Source organism: Urocampus carinirostris, chromosome 17 (assembly GCF_059441175.1).
Source record: "Urocampus carinirostris isolate Australia breed hairy pipefish chromosome 17, RoL_Ucar_1.0, whole genome shotgun sequence".
Lineage (NCBI taxonomy): Eukaryota > Metazoa > Chordata > Actinopteri > Syngnathiformes > Syngnathidae > Urocampus > Urocampus carinirostris.
In genome coordinates, this window is record NC_142365.1 from 30,303,801 (window position 1) to 30,325,093 (window position 21,293).

The 21,293-nt window shown below is 38.8% G+C and overlaps 1 protein-coding gene across 1 annotated transcript; it reads right to left on the reverse strand.

Moving 5' to 3' along the window:
* Positions 1-2,570: 2,570 nt before the first annotated feature.
* tmigd1 (transmembrane and immunoglobulin domain containing 1) lies at positions 2,571-21,170 on the reverse strand. Its single transcript, XM_088321247.1, has 6 exons — positions 21,088-21,170; positions 10,250-10,313; positions 8,741-9,019; positions 5,269-5,553; positions 3,128-3,231; positions 2,571-3,037 (listed from the first exon to the last, which is right to left on the reverse strand). Exons 2-6 carry the CDS (start codon positions 10,299-10,301, stop codon positions 3,026-3,028), a joined length of 732 nt encoding a protein of 243 aa, XP_088177373.1. The 5' UTR covers positions 10,302-10,313; positions 21,088-21,170; the 3' UTR covers positions 2,571-3,025.
* Positions 21,171-21,293: the final 123 nt, after the last annotated feature.

The following is a 21,293-nucleotide window of genomic DNA, read 5'->3' on the forward strand; positions in this document are numbered from 1 at the left end:
CAGTAGAATATTCTTTCTTTGTGGGTTATGTAAGCAAAACTATTTGTTAACTGCGTTATTTGACTAGTTTGCTTTATTTGTTTCTCTCAATTGGATTTGCGGATAATCAATGATTTAACATTCGTACTACTCGGTTCATATAAATCCGCGAAATGAATACTGGAAAGTATACAAATGACCTACATGTTTATTCATTGCTATTTTATTTAGAAATAAAAAAACATACAGCTTAATATTACTGATTTTGGAAAACGCTTTCGTCAATTTCATACTCCACATAAATCACCCCCCCCCCTTTAAAGTCTTCATTACATGTTTCCCCTGAAGTTCCATGTCTAATCTCGTTGCATGTAATGTTTACTACGTTGTTATTAATGACAAAGACTATTCAATTCAGTAATAATTACTTTCATGCAGCAGCAGATTAAAATAGGTTAACTCGTCGTTTAGTTTTAGATAGTTTTTTCTTTTTTCTTTTTTTTAAATTGAGTTTTTGTTTTTAGCTTTATTTTTTTCCATTAAATATGTGCTTTTGGTCAGTTTCATTGTTTTATACTTATTTTTGTGTTCAAAATTTTAGGCACAATGCCGGACAGTCGCTTGCGATTTAGGATCTGCTCCGACTCATCTTGCTTTACACTGGCAAAAACAGCAACCAGATGATGAAGGTGCTGTACCTAAGTCAGATCAGGAGGTTTATCCTGCTGTAATAATCTATGGAAACCAGTACTATCTGTTTCATTATGGGAAGCAGAAAGCTGCCCCCAAAAATGGGCAGGATATGGATGGAAGCCACCAGGCTGTACTCGTCCAAAACACACAACAGAAAGTGGTGCCTTGGCGTCACTGGTGCTTAAGGGATCCATGCAATCTTTTTTTCAATTCAGCTTAACCCTTATTTAAAAAAACATACATGAAAAACATTTGGCATTAAAAAGCAGTAGATGTTATTGGCACTCTAGAAAATACTTGGGGTGGGCAGATCGATCGAAATATCGATATTGTGGATACTAAGCAAGTACTTGGATCGGCTCAGTACTATTGTCCAGGGATCGGTAATATGTTCCTTCGCCGCTTCTCAATGTAGATAGCACACCCCTTCTCTCTCTCACTCAACACCTCAGCCACTCTTAGTGTATGGCTGAGTCTGTGACTGATAGGCAAACTTTTGCACCTATTCCTACCTAGCCGGATGTTGCATTCCTCCTGTCAGCCAGAAGAGATGGCGAAATTTATGCACACATCCCAACTGGAAGGAAAAAAATGACAGAAGCAAACAGATTGCACAGCACAGTGTGGACATGTTTTATCAGACAGGGCCATGCCAGGTGTAATTTGTGTGGTTAAGTAGTTAAGTGGTCTGCTACTGGGGCAACACCACTAATTTACACAAAATCATGAAAAAAAAGCGTACCCTACAGAGTCCAACAAACTGCCATCATAAATCTAAATATGTTACTATTCTTGAACCAAAACCTTTAAATCAGTTGTAACTATGGCATTCGAGCCAATGAGAGACAATCAATGCTTTATTTGCATTTCTGAAAGTGATTTTCAAAATAATGTGCAATGGAGCACATTTTCTAATTCTCTTTTTGATTTGTTCTGTATTTGTGTTGCATTGTTGCTTTTTTTGGTTTTATTCTTTTGTCATTTGTTCTCAAACAGCTATAATATAAATATTTATATTACTGTATTTTCTGCACTATAAGTCGCAGTTTTTTAATTGTTTGCTTGTGAATGCGACTTGTAACAACGCGCGACGTATATGTAGAATTATCAACACATTTTTATTACCAGTACTGTACATTCCTTCTTATTTTATTTTGACACTAAACTGCAAGAAAGAGCTCTAGGCCTGTGTTGATAATTTCCAACTTACCTTTGCTGACAACTTTCAATCCGAAAGAAGGAAGCGGCTTATTGTTCTGAGTTGGAGGAGTTATTTACAGGTAAAAGTGACGAAGAGGATGAATATTTCATTGGATTTAGTGATTTGGAGCGAAGCTGATGGTTTGGTAAGCATGTTTGTTATGCCACAGTGATCTAAATAACTCTTAATATGTTATGTCATTACTGAATAACGTGCCTAAGATACGCACATACACGTAACGTAAGGATACCGTGTTTTTTATCTAATTTATATTTTAAATGGCATTTTAAGATGCCATACATGCTTTTGGTGTTCCATTTTATCAAATGAATTTTCCCCCAAAAATGTTACTTATCCTGCAGTGCGTCTTAAACATGGTTTATCCGTCTTAATTATGCATTTTTTGGCTGGTGAGACTCATACTCCACAGAGACTTAAAGTCTAGAAAATATGGTAACTTTTGATACTGTCAAATTTTGCAATGGAGTTATTTGTTAACTAATGAAACATTTTTAGTGCCTAAAATCCTTGTGCTGTGTTTATCATAAGTATAAACTAACTCAATGGAAGATGGGTTCAACCTTTCAATGACTAGGCGTTTTTTTAATGGAGAAAAGTCTTAGTCTAACATATTTAACAGTAGTGCTGGTGAGTATGAAAAAAAAAATCTTCCGGTAACACCATACAGATTTTATTTTATGAGTGTATGTCAGTGTGAGCTTGGCCTTGAACATTGAGGTTTAGCTTTCTGTCTCATTATAAGTAAATGTATAACACCATTTTAACAAGTTTGTGTCTTTGAGTCAGGGGTTGAAGGTTAGGCATACACACACACTTGGTTAGATTTGAACTTAAAATACAAAGAAAACATAATAATGCACTCTGGGTGTAATGATGAACGTAATAACATTAATCCAGCTGTCTAGGTGTCACAATAACAAATCCAGTTTAAAACGCACAATAAGATGTTATGCTAACTGGAGCTTTAGCTAGCTGGTTTAGCATGCATGATGGAGGTAACCATTTTTAAAGCAGTCTTGTTGCAATATAAGCCGTCCTTGCTGCCCTTGGGACACTTAAATAACTGTCTCTCTTATAGCATAAGTGCTAAACTAGCCGGCTGAAGACATGAATGTAAACTTCATGTATCACTCACTTGCAGCACTGTTTGGAAAGAAAAAAATCGGTGTTAGAGTTAAGATTACTGCTGTAAGATGTACAAAAGTCTTTAAACGCTTGTGTCTGACATCCTACCTGGACGATCCTCTTCCAGCGTGAAAGGATTGCGAGAAACGCTGTAAGGCATACCACAACCACACCGGCGATGATGGGCATCAGTGGAAACTTAACCGTCTTCTCTATGAATGAAATAGAACAGAATAGAATTGAATATCATTATAACGAGTGATATGCACAAGTCAAGTCATGTTTGTTTGTACAGCCCTTAACCACATGAAGTCTCAAAGGGCTGTACAGGCTACAGACTACCATTGTACCAACCCCTAAAATAAAACCCCTATGAGGGCAAGGAAAAACTCAAAAACCTCAGCATGAGGAAATGAAGAAACATTGACAAGGGGTTGCATATGAAATAATTCCTCATCGCAGTTGACCAGGCTCACAACAAACTTAAAAAGTGCCATTCTGATGGTGCAAACAAATCTACAAGTTAAATAACCACAGTAATAAAAAGTTAAGGGTAATAATACAAAAATAAGTAATATTAAATGAAAATGAACAAATACAAAAATAATGAATTAAGCCACCTCCTGTCATTGTTGCACATCCCCCGTCTAAACATTTTACAACATTGATAGTGAGGGTCTGCCTCAGAAGGACCAAATTCAGCTACTGGCCTGCCCGGGCAGAGTTTGCCTTTTCGCCCGTGCCTGCATGGGATTTCCTCCAAGTAATTCTGTTTCCTTCCACATTCCAGAAACATGCTTGGCTGGTTGATTGGCAGTTCCAAATTGTCCCTAAGTATGAGTGAGTATGTAAACAGTCAATCTGAATGCCCTTTGATTGGCTGGCAATCAGTTCACAGTGTCCCTTTCCCACTGCCTGGAGATGACTTGGATGGACAACAGCGCCCCCTAGTTCTAGAGTTGATGGTCCTAGATCTTCTACCTGAGGGTAACAGTTTCAACAATTGATGTCTGGGGTAGACAATGTTGTGTTTTGCTGGTGGGCATGAACACCTGGCCCCAGTCTGTCTAGACAGACCATGGGCAAGCTGGCTCATGTTGAAGAAGCATAGTCAGTTTGAACATTACTTTATTTAGTATCAGAAGTACAGATGTAGTCACCAAGTCCATGTTGTGTGAAGGAGAGGGGATCTTGAGCCACACCAACTTCTAAACTCTGCACTCCAATATATATTGATTGTACCCTCTGCCTTCAGTGTGGGTGTTTCACCTGTTCTGGATTTGAATTCTTTGACAGTTGGAGACGTCAGAACTTAGATATGGAAGCCCTCGAACCCAGGTGGATACTGTGCGTTGTGAAGAAGATGGAAAATTGTAATTAGGAGTTTTTTTGGGAGGCTGAGTCAATATAACTCTGTCTGACTTCCTTTTCTCAGGCTTGCTTACCTCACCACACTGGAGTAGAGGTCTGACTTTGTCACAACATTTATTGTGAGGATACATCATGACTACAAGTGAAAATATACTTCAAAACTGTCCTTTACAATTTTTTGAGCTCTCTTTACACAGGGAGCTTTGTACGGTTCATGAATTGATGGGAGAGGGCAGTCCATAAATTTCTGTGCTGTGTTGATCATCTTCTGAAGTGCAGATCTCTTTGCATCTGTGCAGCTGGTGAACCATACACAGACGCAGTATGTAAGGATGGACTCAACACAGCATCTGTAAAAAGACACAAGCAGCTCTTGCCTGTTATCATTCTTTCTAAGCACCCTTAGAAAGTGAAGTCTTTGCCGGCTGCACTACACTGCCTGGTGTCCCACATCTTCCTTGTAGGCTGACACATTTACCTCAGAGATGAGCCCACCACCATGGTGTCATCCAGGAAGTTCACAAAGATGGTGCTGATGTGATCAGGGGTGCAGTAGTAAGTGTAGACGTTGTAGAGCAGGGAACTAAACTCACATCTTTGATGTGTGCCAATGTCTATGTTGATGGCCGTAGATGTGTGGTGACCACTCTCACCTTTTATGTTCGATCAGTCAAGAAGCTGTTAATCCATTTGCAAATATGGTATGGAATACCCAGGTCAAACAGTTTATTGAACAGTTTGTGGGGTATGACGGTGTTGAAAGCAGAACTATAATCCACGAAGAGCATTTGTACATGGTGTACTGTATATATAGACCACAAGCCAGTCAGTGACAGGGAGTCTCAACAGCAGAGCGGTCAAGGACCTGGACGACTCACCTGTGACTGTGACTAGGAAGTCTTTGCTCTTGACCCCGTAGACGGGTGAGTCAGCTGTGCAACGGTAGAGGCCCTCGTGCTTCCTCTTCTCCGCCTTGCTGGCGTACAGCTGGCTGGCGTAGCCGTCGTCGGTCACGGTGAAGCCCCCCGCCACGAGTTCGAGGGCGCTCCCATTGAGGGTCCACCACACGGTGATGGGCGGGTTGGATAAGGCGTCACAGCTCAGTACCAGTGGCGAGTCGTCCTCTACCATCACATCTTCCGATCCAAACAGGTCAGGAGCATCTGGGTGAAGCAATACTTTGATGAGTTGTCTCACGCAGTGTTGGGAGTAACGTGTAACTTGTTCCTGGAGCGCAAATATTCTCCTCGGTAATAAGCATTTTAGCGTGTTATTAATATACATTTGCATTGTTACAAAATGGTGCATTATGGGGGGGATGCAGGGGAAGCTCGTGTGTGTGTGTGGGGGGGGGGTCGTAGCTTATATAGGAAAATCAACCCAACGAAAAATCAATTTGATAAACGTAAACACAGAATTTATGGTAATAGTGTGCTGAATTTTGTTCTTTTTGTAGATAAAATTATCTTTGCAATAGACCATGCCTGGAGAAAAAAATACGTCTTGGATATTACACAAAAATTGAGGAGATCTTTGAGTGGCAAAACACTAGACTAAAAATGGAATGGATATGGAGTGTCTCGGCGTTGTTAGTGTGCAAGTTCTCAAGATTGCACATGCCAAGAAATAAAAAGGGGTTCATCATTTCTAGAGGGTGATGTATGTGGTGTCTTTTATTTGTTTTATTATGCGGCCATTTTTAAGCAGCTTTATGGGGTTGGCTTCAATGTGAGGATTTAGGGAAATTTGTAACTAGTTTCTTACAGAGTAACGTTCTGCTTCTGGGTGTCTCTAATTCGGAGGATACTAATTTATTTTTCCAGTAATGCGCCCGCACAGGTTATTGTGCAAAACAGCAATACCTAACTAATGTTTCAGTGTGGGCAAGGTGAGGAAAGAGATTAAGGGGCGTTTGCGTATGAGCCATTGATTATCACCATATTTATTATATAGCGTGATTTGGATATTGTTAAATTAGGTGTCTTGTAAGTCGAGAGATGTGGTTGCATTCAATGTTTAGCTATCGTGGTCAGCTATCATTGTGAAAATATGGTAATATCCCACGGTTATCCCTCGTGTCTAACGTACTCAAACCATTGGTTCTTATATATCATCATGGCGGCGCCCTGTTCGGCTGCGGCTGCATCGGCTTGCAACGGTTTTTTTACACGTCGGCCATAAGATCCAGTCTTCGACTCAGTTTTGATGGCGCACAAAGTCGGCTCGAACTGCAGATTAAGATACGATCGCATTTTTTTTGCTGGATATGCGATCATCCAGACATCAAGCGCTCGGTGTTTATTAGCCACGGACTGCTATGTCAACAAGACCCAGCGGCCTACAAAGCAGCGAAGCAGAGTGGCAAGACAGCGGCGTGACCGCCGAACGAGGACATCAAACGCTCGGTGCTACGACCACTCGACATCAAGCGCTCGGTGCTACGACCACTCGGGAGTGTTTATTAGCCACGGACTGCTATGTCAACAAGACCCAGCGGCCTACAAAACAGCGAAGCAGAGTGGCAAGACAGCGGCGTGACGAGGAAGCGGGCCGGGCTAACAGCTAGGCTAAAGGCTAACCCCTCTAACATCCATTTTGCTCTCCAACGTTCGCTCTCTGGACAATAAACTGGACCATTTAACAACTGGAAGTGGCATCAAACCGCGAGATGACGAACTGCTGCGCTAAAATTCTGACGAAGACATGGTTAATCTTATCTATCCCGGCTGACGTTCAAAGAACCTGTGCGGGTCAGATGTATCGACATTTCGTTCTATATACACGTGTACACAAATGACAATAAAGTAAATCTGAATCTGAATCTGAATCTGAATCTGAATTAGGTTAAAAAAAAACCTGCGTTATACACATAGCATAGCACTCAAGTTACATTTACTTGAGTACGTTTTGGGACATTTTGTACTTCTAGGAGTATATTTAAATCACTATACGTTTTACTTTTACCTAAGCAGATTTGTCAAAAGGAACCTACTCTTACTCTGCTACAGTAGGCTCCATTGAAGCCGTTACTTAAATCCTTAAAGCCTGCAATTGGCCGAAAAAGATGTGTCAATCATCAGTTGAATCGATCACTATTGGCTAAAGTTATTCAGAGGTCAAGGGGCGGATCCTTTTTATCATTTACAGGCTGGCATAGGCTTAAGCTGTAAAACAAAGCCTGCAATTGGCCAAAAAGATGTGTCAATCATCAGTTGAATCGATCACTATTGGCTAAAGTTATTCGGAGGTCAAGGGGCCGATCCTTTTTATCATTTACAGGCTGGCATTGGCTGAAGCGGCTAAACAAAGCCTGCAATTGGCCGAAAAAGATGAATGCGTATAGCACATGGTTGACGGCATACAGAAAGCATTTTTTTACTATTCTGTATTTGTAAATATTTTATTCTCCTGGATTTACTAAACTCACGGATATAAGAGGACCATGGCTGCACATGATTATTGAACACAACGACTTCGGTGAGCTACTTTGGCTATATATTTTCCCTGTATCTTGTTTCAGACTGAACTCGATGTTTCTGTGATAAGCGGTGCAGATAATGGATGGAATGGAGTGTCTATTTTTAAATTAAACTCAATTCCAAGTGTTTATTGTCATATGCACAGTAAAGTTGCGAGCGAAAATAGAAACTAAGGAATGGTTGGAATTTCTTGAATCCCAAGACTTTAACCTTCCGAATGATGGAACGATGCATTTGAGTGACATCGTACCGCATCCGCACGTGTTCTCGACACGTATTTGCGTCTTTGCAAGCTTTGGGAATGTTAAGGGGGTAATAAGTTTGACTGAACTATCTGACTGTTTTGTCGACGTTCCCATTGTAGCGCCTTATAATCCGGTGCGTCTTATGTATGTCAAATATAGGACCAAAAACTATTTTTTTCGAGGTGCGGCCTATTACCCGGTGCGCCTTATAGTGCGGAAAATACGGTATATATATATATATATAGAGAGAGTTTTGTAATCCACAGAGGGTTAAGCCAAACAAACAAACATACCTACATTTACATAGATGTATACATTTTGGTTGGATGGACTTGATGATTTGATAATATGATTGAATGCTTGTTTTAAATAAAAAAATAGAAAGTTGCTACAGTTACTCAGTATTTGAGTAGTTGTTTTTCACCAAGTACTTTTTTGAAACTTTTACTCAAGTAATTGTTTGGATGACAACTTTTACTTCTACTTGAGTCATATTTTTCTGAAGTAACAGTACTTATACTTGAGTAGAATTCATGGCTGCTTCACCCACCTGTGGTTATACACGGATAAACATGGTAAGCGTTTAGCGGTTGAGCTGAGGTGCATCCTCTCTGGTTTCAACTCACATGTAACGTTGAGTGTGACGGAAGCCTCAACACTGTCATTGGCACGTAGTCGGCAAGTAAAGGTGGCTCCGTTGTCGTGTTTAATGACCGGCGTGACGCACACAGCGCTGCGTCCTTTGAGGTTTCCCTGGTGGAGGGCCACCATAGCCCCGTTCCTCAACCACATCAGCTCTTCATCCTCGGCCGGGTTGTGACGACACACCAGCGACACGGTGTCGTCCAGCTCAGTCAGGATGACTCCTCCGGTGTCCATGTGAGGCATCGACTCGATCATGAGGCCTTGGGATGAGAGTTATGTTAGGGCAGTGTTTTTTTGACCTTTTTTGATCCAAGGTCAGTGTAGAAGAAAGATCGGCCATAAAAATCTAGCCCACGGGTATTAAAGCCTGACCCAGCCCGATCCCAACCTTCCAAAAACGTGATTTGCAGGACCTCGTTTGAAGCAAACCCAAAATTTCACATTTTATTTGGGAGAACTTAGGAAGAGAAGAGACGCTTTATGATAACAAATGAAATCCTGTCTTTTGTAACAAAATCAAAGTAAAACATGACTGTATAAACATTAACATCTTTTATACTTATGTGTGGGCATCTTGTCAGTTAAGTGGTTCGTGCATCAGCCCCACAGTGTGGAGGTTCAGGGTTCAATTCCAGCTCCCCATGTGGAGTTTGCATATTCACCCTGTGCCTGCACGGGTTTCCAGCCGGCCCTCCGGCTTCCTCAAAAGTTCCAAAAACATGCTTGGCAGGTTAATTGGTGACTCCAAATTGTCTGGTATGGATGGGCGGGTGAGTGGTTGTATGTCTCCTTGTGCCCTGCGACTTTCTGGCAACCAGTTCAATGAAATAGGTAATTACACTTCCAAGACTGGTTCATAGAGCCGGCTCATTTACGAACGACACATTGCTAATTTAGACTAAAGCCAAAAGCCTAGGTATAAAATGCATGGCCGAGTTTGAGACCTCTGGTTGAACTTTACAACAATATTTGGTTCTTAATGTCGTCTTAATGTAAACTAAAACACAGCATATCTTGTTTGGCACATGAAAACTCTATTATGTGGTAAAATTTGAGCACTTTTTTTAGGACTACAAGCAACTACCTAACCTTGGTTTCCTCTGATTAATCTTCAAGGTTACATTGTTCATTTAACACAATTTACTAAGTTATTTTACGGTATATTGTTTTTGTCTTCTATATAAATAAACATGACTTAACTTTTATTCACATGTTTGGTATCGGAGTAATCCAAAAGGATTCCAAAGTATTCCAGTTACATCACTCCCATTATTATTTGGATAACATTACTCAATACATTTTTCAACAGGTTATTAGTAACTGTATGGGATCAAATTTTTAAAGTAACCCTCCCAACCCTGCGTCCTGAAAACACTGGCTAAGGCTGACAAAAAGTATTCAACAGCATAATGTATAGGTGCAAAAGACAATATGACACACCATGTCGATTTTTCATCCACAGGCCGTGATCGTGTTTGTGTAATACTTACACAATGTGTGCGACGCACACAGCGCCAATACAAGGAAACAGTAGGATGCCATTTGATTCTTTTCCTGGTAAAATAAAAGGAAACAGTTACGGTTGAATCATCTCTTTATGTGATACTTTTGTCAATGTAAAAAGCGGGATCTTTATGGAGTCCTTTTGTCAACATAATAAGGAAAAAAAATATTGCGACCTAAATAATAAGTACAGTCCCTTGCAAGAGTATTGCCCCCACCAAAACCTTTTGTCATATTGCTACGTTTCAGGCATCCAACTTAAAACGCAGTAATGAAGTGGAACCAAATTATTTTAACATTTTTATAATATACTTACAATGTAAAAACAGAAAATTTGTTGTTTTAAAAATATTGACCACCTGTTTTCTTAGCCAACTGACCCCACAGGTACCCCTATGACGTCTGAATGATCCAATGTTTAGCCTAAATGACTAACAATGTCATTAAACTGTGTGCCATTAAATCTTATATTTAAATTTACCTGGTCAGACGACATTGGGAAGCATTATGAAGACCAAAAGAACACACCAGGCAGCTTGTTAAAAGGTTTGGAATGGGATACAAGAAGATTTTGAAATATTTGTTTATATCCTGGAGCACTGTGCGAGCAATAATATCAAAATGCAGAGATTACAAAACCACTGCAAACACCTGGGCGTACCTCTAAACCTTCGTCACAAACAAGGAAAAAAATAATCAGAGAAATAAACCATTAGGCCCATGATCTTATTGAAAGGCCTGCAGACATACACATTTAAGGTGAGGCAATCTGTGCTATTAGTCATACTCCGGATAAATCTGCTCTTTATGGAAAGGTGGCAAGAAGGAAGCCCTTTCTGAAAGTATACAATAAAAAGGCCTGTTTGCCCTTTGCAAGAGGCAACATGGGAGACACAAATAACTCTGGCTACATGAGACAAAAAATGAACTTTGTGGGCGAAATTCAAAGCGTTGCATTTGGCCTAAGAGTGACACTGGACATCACCCTGAACACACCATCCCTATTGTAAAACATGGTGGTGGCAGTATCATGCTCTGGGGTCGCTTTTCATCAGCAGGGACTGGACAGAAGGTTAGAGTTGATGGGAAGGTGGATGAAGCCAAACACAGGGCGATTCTGGCAAAAATACTGATGGAGTCTGCAAGAGACTAGAGAATGTGACATAGGTTCACCTTCCAACGAGACAAATACACTGGACATAAAGCAAAATCTACAATGAAATGCTTTAAAACTAAGAACATAAAGGTGATAGAATGGCCAAGCCAAAGTCCAGAGCTCAATCCTATAAAGCATTTGTCGAAAGATCTGAAAAAATGCTGTGCATGTGTAATATTTGACTGGTGCGATTGAGGACCAGTGCCAAAGAGGACAGCATGGCGGCTGTATGCCGGACAAACATGGCAGTGACCTAAGTGTGGATTCCACTGTGTAAAATAAAAAATAATTTTGTGACCTATGATTTTTTTTTAATAAAAATTAACATTAGTATGATAGTTCATGTTTTTTTTTGCCCAGTATTCAAATCAATGTTGTTGTTTTTTTAATGAAAGACAGTTTTTTTGTACCACTAGAAGGCATGAAATATTACAGACTGTCCCTTTAAGAAACTTGAGCTGTTTTGTAAGGAAAAATTGGCAAATATTTATGTTTACTATTTTTTGGGGGTGCGCCCTATAACCCGGTGCGCCCTATATTGCGGAAAATACGGTACGTCATTGTTGTGGTGCTTGTCGTTGAGTGAAGGTAAGGTATGCATATGTGTCAACCTGTACGTTTTTGCCGTACAAAGTACGTTTAGTATGCATTTTAAGACGTGTGCGACGTACAAGAAAAACGCAAATTTGTCAATGATGGGTACCATTCGGTATACACCGACTATCACCAAACGGCAAATCAATCAAGTCAGACGAGTTCGAGTTGTGTAGTGAAAGTCCGTCTCATTTTAGAGAACTGGCTTTTTCGGCTCAACTCATTAAAGAGAGCCGGCTCTCAAACAACTCACTTGCTTTGACGCATTATATTACGAATGATGATGTTGTATGAAGAAGTTAAGAAGAAAGGAAGTAAAAAAAGAGAAAATGAAAAAAAGACAGGTTTGAGGTTATCCCTTTAATCAGTATATTACCAACAATAATTTAATGCAGAAAATGAATTAATAATTTGAATAAGAAAATATATTATTCTACTTAATTATATTTGCATGTATTTTTTCCTTCTACAGTGAACGTCCAAGCTACTTCATTTTTGAACTTTTTTTTATAATAAACCTCAATCATGTCGAGCAAATCAGTGTCTCACAACAAAATGTTCATTAACAATATATATGATATAAGGAAACACATGTACAATATAACATGTTAAACTACATAAATAAACACATTTGGAAAAAAAATGGTGTAAGATTTTTTTGTATTTTGTAAGGGAAAATACGACAGTTTGTAAGGGCATGGAGCTGTGGAGGTTGACAGGTATGAGTATGCCTCCGAAAAAACAGTTAGTATTAGGTGAAAATCAACACAAAATAGGTCATTAATGTGGAACTGGAGTCGTCCAATTTCGTTGTCACAGCATATCCCATGTTGTAACAATGACAATAAAGGCATATTCTATTCTATTCATTTCTTCAGTGTCAGTAATAAGTCGAAACATAAGGCAAAGAAAACTAGTGTGTTGAAGCGAACGATTCGACGAAAGAAAATAAACAAAAGAATATAAATTAATATGATTATTTCAGCAATATTATTTTGTGTAATGTAAAATATTGTTGTGAACTGAAAAATCTTCAAGTGATAACTGATTGGTATTACCAATAAACTGTGGTGATTCAAACTGAATAAATGTATAGATTTACATTATATATTTGTCACTGATTTACAATTTCAACCTCGATAACACAAAATTTTGGGGACCCATAGATTTTTGACCATGTGAGTCCCCGGGACCCATCACTTTTCAGAGGTAAAATGAACATATATATAAATATATATATATATATATATATATATATATATATTCTCCCTCTTTGAGAAAGGCTGAGCCCGGCCGGACCCCGTGAGCAAAGGTCGGGCCACCAGGCGCTTGCCAGCAGACCCCACCTCCAGGCCGGGCTCCAGAAGGGGGCCCCGGTAACCTGCGTCCGGGCGAGGGAAAATGTGGACCAATGTTTTGATTCTTCATCGTGGTCTTCTGATCTGCAGTTTGTCTGGCCACTCATCTAGAACCTGTTTGCCATGGGTGACCCTACCAGGGGCTTAAAGCCCCGACAACATAGCTCCTAGGATCATTGGGACACACAAACTCCCCCACCAAGATAAGGTAGCAGATCATGGACCCAACTTAAATAATTAACCTGTTAATAACATATTAAAAACACAGTAATAGTAATAAGTTGTTATAGAAATTAAAATAAATACATTCCAGCTTATGGGCCTCATGGACAAAAAACAAAAAACAAAAACAAAAAACCCCCCCACAAAAAAACAAAAAACAACAAAAAATCGATTCAAGTATTGATAATTATTCCTAAGCAATTAAGAGAGTAGAATGAAGGTCTTTTTGTGTATTAATCAAATGTATTTATTAATTTATTCATTTGTTTTACAGGAACTACAACTAAATTCCAATTTATGGGTTTTATAAAGCGAATGATCAAAAATGTGCAGCTAACCTTTTAGCTTTGTAGCTGTCTATCTTCCTAGCCTTTTAGCTATTTAGTAAGCTATCTAGCTAGCATTTTACATTTTTTTTGCATGCCATCAGCTAACATTTTACTTTTTTTGCTAGTTATCAAGCTTAATTTTGGCTTCATTTCGAGTTAAATTTCTGGCATTTTTTGCTTTGTCTTTGGCTATTTAAATGAATTTTTACCCTTCTAGCTCGCTATATAGCTCCCTTTTAGTTTTTAACCTGTGTACCTTTTGAGCTAACTCTCAGGCTACCATTTAGTCATATAGCAAGCCACCTAGCTAAGTTGGTATTTTAGAAAAGTATATCAAACTTGGTGCCTTTTGCACCAATGAGTAACAAAAAGTAGCTCAGCGCTTGACAAAGGTTGGAAACTGCTGATCGAGAGTGATATGCAAAAAGTATGAAACATCTTGGCAATGATTTAAAGACATAAAACAATAACTTGATATGTGTGTGAGTGATGATGTATATGTGAGAGAATATTTGAGAGATTAAAAATGTATTAAAAAAAAGCCTACCAGATGGCGGAGATCTGACACAATACGTCCGGTGGCACTGAATGGCACTTGAAAAAGATCACACCTTTATGACTATTCTTAGTTTGCTATTAAATATGTGTGAGTTCCCGCTCTGCTTTTATTGGTTTTGTTTTTATTGGTGCTAAATTGTGGGTGTGGAGGTGAAATGGTGCACATAAAAAGAGTTGAAGCACTGCTGACATCTTTATAAAAGGAAAGCACTGAGAGGGGACAGCACAATCAACAATCAGCAGTATTGGGAAAACTAATCCTGCCATATGTACAAACATGAGCGTAACCAACCCATTTTTGCGGGAGCTAAAACACCCCCAAATTCAACTCAAACACCCTCAAAATTATAGCCTTTTTAAAACTCTTTCCACTAATTAATGTAAATGTACTTTATTTATGCAGCCCTTTACAAAAATCCTTTCGGTGTACCAAAGTGCTTTAGAGTAACCCAACAAAAAATACAAATCAATAAAAGACGATCAAAACAATAAACACAACAGTATTAAACAAACCAAAATAAATGTGTCCTCGTACTACCGAGTATTAAAATCCATCCTGAAAAAGTGCATTTTTAGCTTGTCATGATTGTCAAGTAATGTTTATATGTATAGCCCTTAATCACAAAAAGTCTCAAAGGGTTGCAAACCACAGACTATTATTACAGACTATAATATATATATATATATATATATATATATGTAACAGGTGTAATAATAACTTTTGTTTTATTGAAATTCCTGCTGAAATATGTGTACAGTTTTTGGTAAATGTCCTGCAATGATGAGTCCAACAGTGCCATCTGCTGGTATGGGGTGGGGTTTGGTTTTGGCTTCTGATATGTGACCGGGAGGCGGGGTTTGTTGGCAGTCTTACCAGAGAGAACTGCAATGGTAAGACACATCTTTTGATGCGCCACAAAAGAAGTTAATTTTCAACATTACAACCCCAGCTGACAAATCTCTCAAAATGCACAGTAATGTGATTGATATTGTCAAGCTGTTTAGGTTTATTTTCGTTTTGTTTCTGTTTTACTAAAATATGAATTCCCCTTGTAGAGATCAAAGAGATCAGAGCCAGCAGAAAAGCTAATGTTGTGACTCATCCATTTGCAGGTAACTTGTACCCGTTTTTATACTCATTATTGTTTTTATTTCTATTTTCTCATATACATTAAAAAAGGATGATGTTGGTTAAAATTCAGACGAAAGAAAAATATGTTGAATCCATTGTAAACATTAAAAATCCACTATACGATCTCTTGTTAAAAGTATCTTGTTAAAATGTAAAGATGTAAAAATGTATTGTGATATTCTAAAATGTATTTTATGTAAAGTTAAAAGAAAGCTCTTTGATATGCTTTGTTGGCAGTCTTACTAGAGAGAACTGCAATGAGATCAAAGAGATCAGAGCCAGCAGAAAAGCTAATGTTGTGACTCATCCCTGTGCAGAAACTGTAATAATAAAAACCTCATCATCCAGTCCAGCGTGAATGTGGATCTTTGGTGGGACACGTACACCGCGGTTACATATATATATATATATATATATATATATATATATATATATATATATATATATATATATATATATATATATATATATATTTATTACACCATCCCCTGATCTAAAACCTACACGAGGACAAGGAAAAACTCAAAAACCTCAACATGAGGAAAATGAATTTTTGGGAAGAGACCGCACATAAGGTAATACCCCTTCCAGGCTGCAATGGATGTTGCATTAACAGATACACAGATATTGTCAACATAAAATATAGGTTATTCATATGCTATAGAAGTGTGTTTTAAGCCTAGATTTAAACAGTTCCACCGAGGTTGCAGATCGAATCTCGAAGAGCATTCCACAGGACTGGGGCCCGATTGGAGAACGCTCTCGAACCTGCGGATCTCTTCTTGGCTCTTGGAATCACTAGTAGACCAGCATTTTCAGAGCGAAGGCTCCGAACCGGAACATAGGGGGATATTAAATCTGAAAGATATGAGGGAGCAAGTCCATGCATAATTTTGAACAGAACCTTAAAATCACACCTCAAGCTAACAGGGACCCAATGCAGATTAGCTAAAATCAGGGTAATGTGATCAAACTTTGTTGTCGTAGTTAAAAGCCTCGCTGCAGCATTTTGTACCAGCTGAAGGCTCTTGATTCTGGACTTCGGGAGACCGGAGAGTAGTGGATTACAGTTATGGAGGCGGGAAGTAACAAAGGCATGAATTATGATCTTCGCATCCGACTGAGACAGCATAGGGCGAATTTTGGCAATGTTGCGAAGATGGAAAAAAGCTGTTGGGATTGAGTCCAATATGGATTTAAAAAGGCCCAGGTCAGAAATAAGACGCAAATCGACTGGGAGCTAAATAAAGGACAGGGCAGGTTGGATTTAAATATGCTGAAAATCTTCTTAACATGTTTTTAAAACAAAGTGAAACAAAACAAAAATACAAACAACGCGGCGTCGAAAATACTCCATTGCCTTAAAATGGTTCACTTTGATTCCTAGCACCGCTATCGATATTTAGTTTTGTAGTATTACTGTAGTTCTATATTTTTTTAAGTATTTTTTGTTGTATTTCTGTACTTTTGTAGAATCACTGTAGTTGTATTTTTGTTGTACAATATTTCTGTCGTAATATTTACTGCATTTTTGTTTTATAGTATTACTGTGCTTTTCTGGAGTGTTTTTGTAGTATTTTTGAAATATTTCTACACTAGCATCGTTGTAGTATTGCTTTGTATTCTTTAATATTACTTTAGATATATTTATGTCGTATTTATGCGATCATATTTTTGTATCATAGTATTACTGAAGCCCCGCGATAATAATAATGAGGATAAGCGGTACGGCTAATGAGATGAGATGAGATGAGATGAGTATTACTGAAGTAGTATTTTTGTAGTATTTTTGTATACACAAATTGATAATGGGGAAAATATTGCACCAAGAATCATGTTTTTATCAGTAGTAATGTATTTACTATAATAAATATTGTCATTATATTATGACCATTTTTGTTGATGTTTTTGTCTTCCAATATGGCGCTTTTAAAATTTTGGGTCGTCGACCCCTGGAACTTGATCCGAGTCTTTTTTTTTTTTTACAAAACCGGCAAATCTCAAAAATAGCTTCCATCCTGAATATGAATACTATACACTCAATTGGGAATTAGCGTTAAAGATTGACAAAATGTGATTAGGTGGTGCTAATGCGATATTGAACGCACCGTGACACATCCGGGTGGGCGCCTGTGACATTTGGTTTACTTGTGCAAAATGTTTGCTGATGTATCGAATGACAAAATTGCGATCTGGCAGCGAGATAAGCTTCAGCATGTCGCTGCGTACGTGAAATTTAATTAATTTCTTTCCTGTGCCGCTTCGTTCGAAAGATCAACACGCTCAAGAGAAGCGCCTGCAGTCGAAAGACGTATTGTGTTATGATTGAGGTCCTATTGAATGATTGTGTCTCCAAAAACTTTAATGAAAATGCAATTGAAACTAATTTTATCAATGGCAGGACGTGCATTTCACACCTAGCCCTACGTCCGAATCAATGCAACCCTTTTATGGCTGTAAAGCATTTACTGCAGCTACAGCTGCGACACATAAAAACACATCCATAATAGCTTTTTGGTAAGCACTACTTTCCTGAATTTACCTCAATAAATTTAAAGAATTGGAGGAAAAAACATTTGTTGCGTGTTAGCAGTGATGTGTAGTCAAGGGAGGCAGGTGAAGCAGTGCCTCACTTGACATCACGGAAATATAAAATTTTAAATATATTAAATGGCTATAGGGCAGCAGAGCAGAGCAGTGGTTAGCGCATGTGCAGCAGAGTTCTGAGGTCATGGGATCAAACTTTCCTGTGTGGAGTTTGCATGTTCTCCCCGTGCTTGCGTCGGTTTCCTCCCACATTCCAAAAACATGCATTTCAGGTTAATTGGCTGGTTCAAATTGTCCCTAGGTGCGAATGAGCAAGTAAGCAGTCTGTCTCTGTGAACCCTGCGACTGGCTGGCAACCAGTTCAGGGTGTCCCCTGCACACTGCCCCAAAATAGCTGGGATGCTATTCAGAATCCCCGCAACCCTACTGAGGACCAGCGATGCAGATAATGAATGGTTAAATGGCTATATTTATTTATTTTTCATCTAACTTTTGGGATATTCTGTTTCAAAATCACTTACTCTTCACACTATGTTATTGTTCGAGACCAGGTGGAAACATGTGTTGGCTTGGAGAAGGATGGGCGCCACCAGGCTGTACTTGGCCAAGACACATCACAGGGAATGGTACCCTACGACCCTAGCGGTTAAGGGATCCAATCAACCAACCAACCAACCAATAAAACGTATTACTGTGCTGAGCGCATGCAAATATAATTCTTAAATGACACAAAACTGTGAGCTTTTGTCATACAAAACAGTTGTGTTTAAATTCTTCTTTTGTAAAACATCACTTTACAGGAAAAGAGAATAGCGTTGATTAATCAACATGGAATCACTTGGACTTCCGTCGCTCATCACATTGGAAGACACACCGAGGAAGTTCAATATTTCCTCTGCATAGGCCGCAATCAGCCTCCTGCTGTGCCACCATTGACAACAGGAACTATGTGTGTACGTCTGAATTTTGTAGTAGACACACGTAATGTTTACTGTTCTACTTTTGACAAACACCACCCATATTTTTTAAAATGAATTTTGGGATGTATCCACTTCAGGATATCCTATGGATCTATGGGTCCTCTCAAAAGCAGAATCATATTATTATCATTGTATTGCTAAAACAAGTTTACAGTTGGTTAAAATATACAATATAAAGACCAGTGTTGGGAATAACACCTTAAAAATAACACTATTACGTAACGGCACTTGTTTTTTTTTCAGTAAAGAGGTAATATGATTATATGTTTAGTTAGGCCGTTACAAAGCTGTTACTGTACTGACGGTCAATAGCGGTGCATTATTTTCAATAAATAAAGCGTGTTGGCGTGGACAGGTGTTTACTTTCGTGTCACTCTCAAGTAAACCGTAACATACAACTGTAAACATTAGGAGACACAACGCACATTCTCAGTAACAATGTGGCATCATGAGTAATGATTTTAGTAGTTAACAAAATGTTTGAAGGGAAGTTGCCTTTTTCTACTTGACTAGTGTCTCAGGTTAGGAATTTGAGTTATTTATTTTGAACTACAGTGTTAACCGCACATCATATTGTTGAACTGTTTACTTCTGTTGTGTGCTAATACTTGATTACTTGAAGTAGCTTTGGTCTACTTGAGCAGATGTCCGACTTGAGATTGTGACTTATTCTATAGAGTGAAACTCAATTTATATTGTTTTAGAGTTGACTTTTGTTGTGAACAACATACTTTTAAGTACAGTAGGCTATGGCTACTTGACCAGTTGTCTCAGGTTGTGAGTTAAATTTAATCTATTAAATCATTTTACATTGTTTACTGCTGATTGTTATTTTATTATATTCTTGTGTTCTGCTCATCACCTTGTACGATGCAGATTCCTGACTCATTACTGAAGATAACCCTTATCCAGTCATCTACAGTCCATGATTACCTCTTCTTAGCCCATTGAAGTCTTGTTCTTTTATGTTTAAGCGTCCAGTATGGCTTCCTTCTAGCTTTCCTAATGAAAATCCCATTTCTTTTAGGTGATTTTGTACAGTTCTGTCACATACATTGACTCCAACTTCCTCCCATTTCCTCTTAATTTGTCTTGTTGTGCATTTTCTGTTTTCAAGACATATGGCTTTTGGTTTTTTGTCTTTACGCCTACATGTCTTGGTGTGATCACTGCACTGTATTTAACTGTGGACTAACGAGCAGACGTAATGTGTGTCTTCCTTGTTCTACCAGTATGCTTGACTTTAACAACCTTCCTATTGAAGGATTTTATACATTTGACTATCAAAGGATTTTATACGATTGAATACAAATTACATCTAATGCAAAAGATATTCACTGACTGGGCTGTGGTGCGAGGTCAGGGCACCCTGGTGGAAACGGCTGGAGCGGCTGATAAGATAATCAGCACATCCAGACGCTGTTGACGCAGAAAGGCCCTGATGACGTAGAAACGCTCGGTGTTGTTTTGAGTACCCGAGACATCGGGATGCTCTTTAATGAGATGGTGAAAACCAGGGGGCTTCCTTTGCGCGCCCATGGGAGGAGTCGGCATGCCATTATGCGGGGAGAAGAATGCCAATAGGAGAAAGCTAAAGGACTTGAGAAAAAAGGCTTCCCAGAGACTCCAACGTCACTAATTCGGCCGTTTTCAATGGAGTACACTTAGTTAAATTGTTAGGGAAAATAAATCTGCCCCCGTGTGGAAATGCGTCTTCCTGTTCATCTTTTCCCTCAAGAAATGAGCGCGCATAAATTGTTGGGTGAATGTTGGTTGTGTTTGGTTAATGGAGTCAGATAACTAATCCGAACAATTTGGTAAATGGTACATTTTGATATTTAATTCCCAACACTATACTGTTTGTACTTTGTTCACAGTATCGTTCACTGTATCTTCGATACGGGTGACTGAACAGCCCAAATCTTTGGCAACGATACAAGTAGAGTTACCTTCTTCAAGAAGTTTGAAGATCCCGTCTTTCGTCTTAAAAGACATCTCTTGTTGGAGCCACGATTCTTGCCAATCCACTTGGTCCAGGAGACCTCCAAGGTGTGATCACTTCACTGTATTTAACTGTGGACTAACGAGGAGACGGAATGTGTGTCGGGTACCCAAGTAAGGAAATGAAATTGATTGGGTGTGTCCTTATTTTCTA

Coding starts and splice junctions, on each gene's coding strand:
- tmigd1 (XM_088321247.1), bottom strand. CDS start 10,301: ATGGCATCCTACTGTTTCCTTGTATTGGCGCTGTGTGCGTCGCACACA. Junction 9,020..10,249: donor GTGTGCGTCGCACACATTGT/GTAAGTATTACA, acceptor TCTCATCCCAAG/GCCTCATGATCGAGTCGATG. Junction 5,554..8,740: donor CGTCACACTCAACGTTACAT/GTGAGTTGAAAC, acceptor TGCTTCACCCAG/ATGCTCCTGACCTGTTTGGA.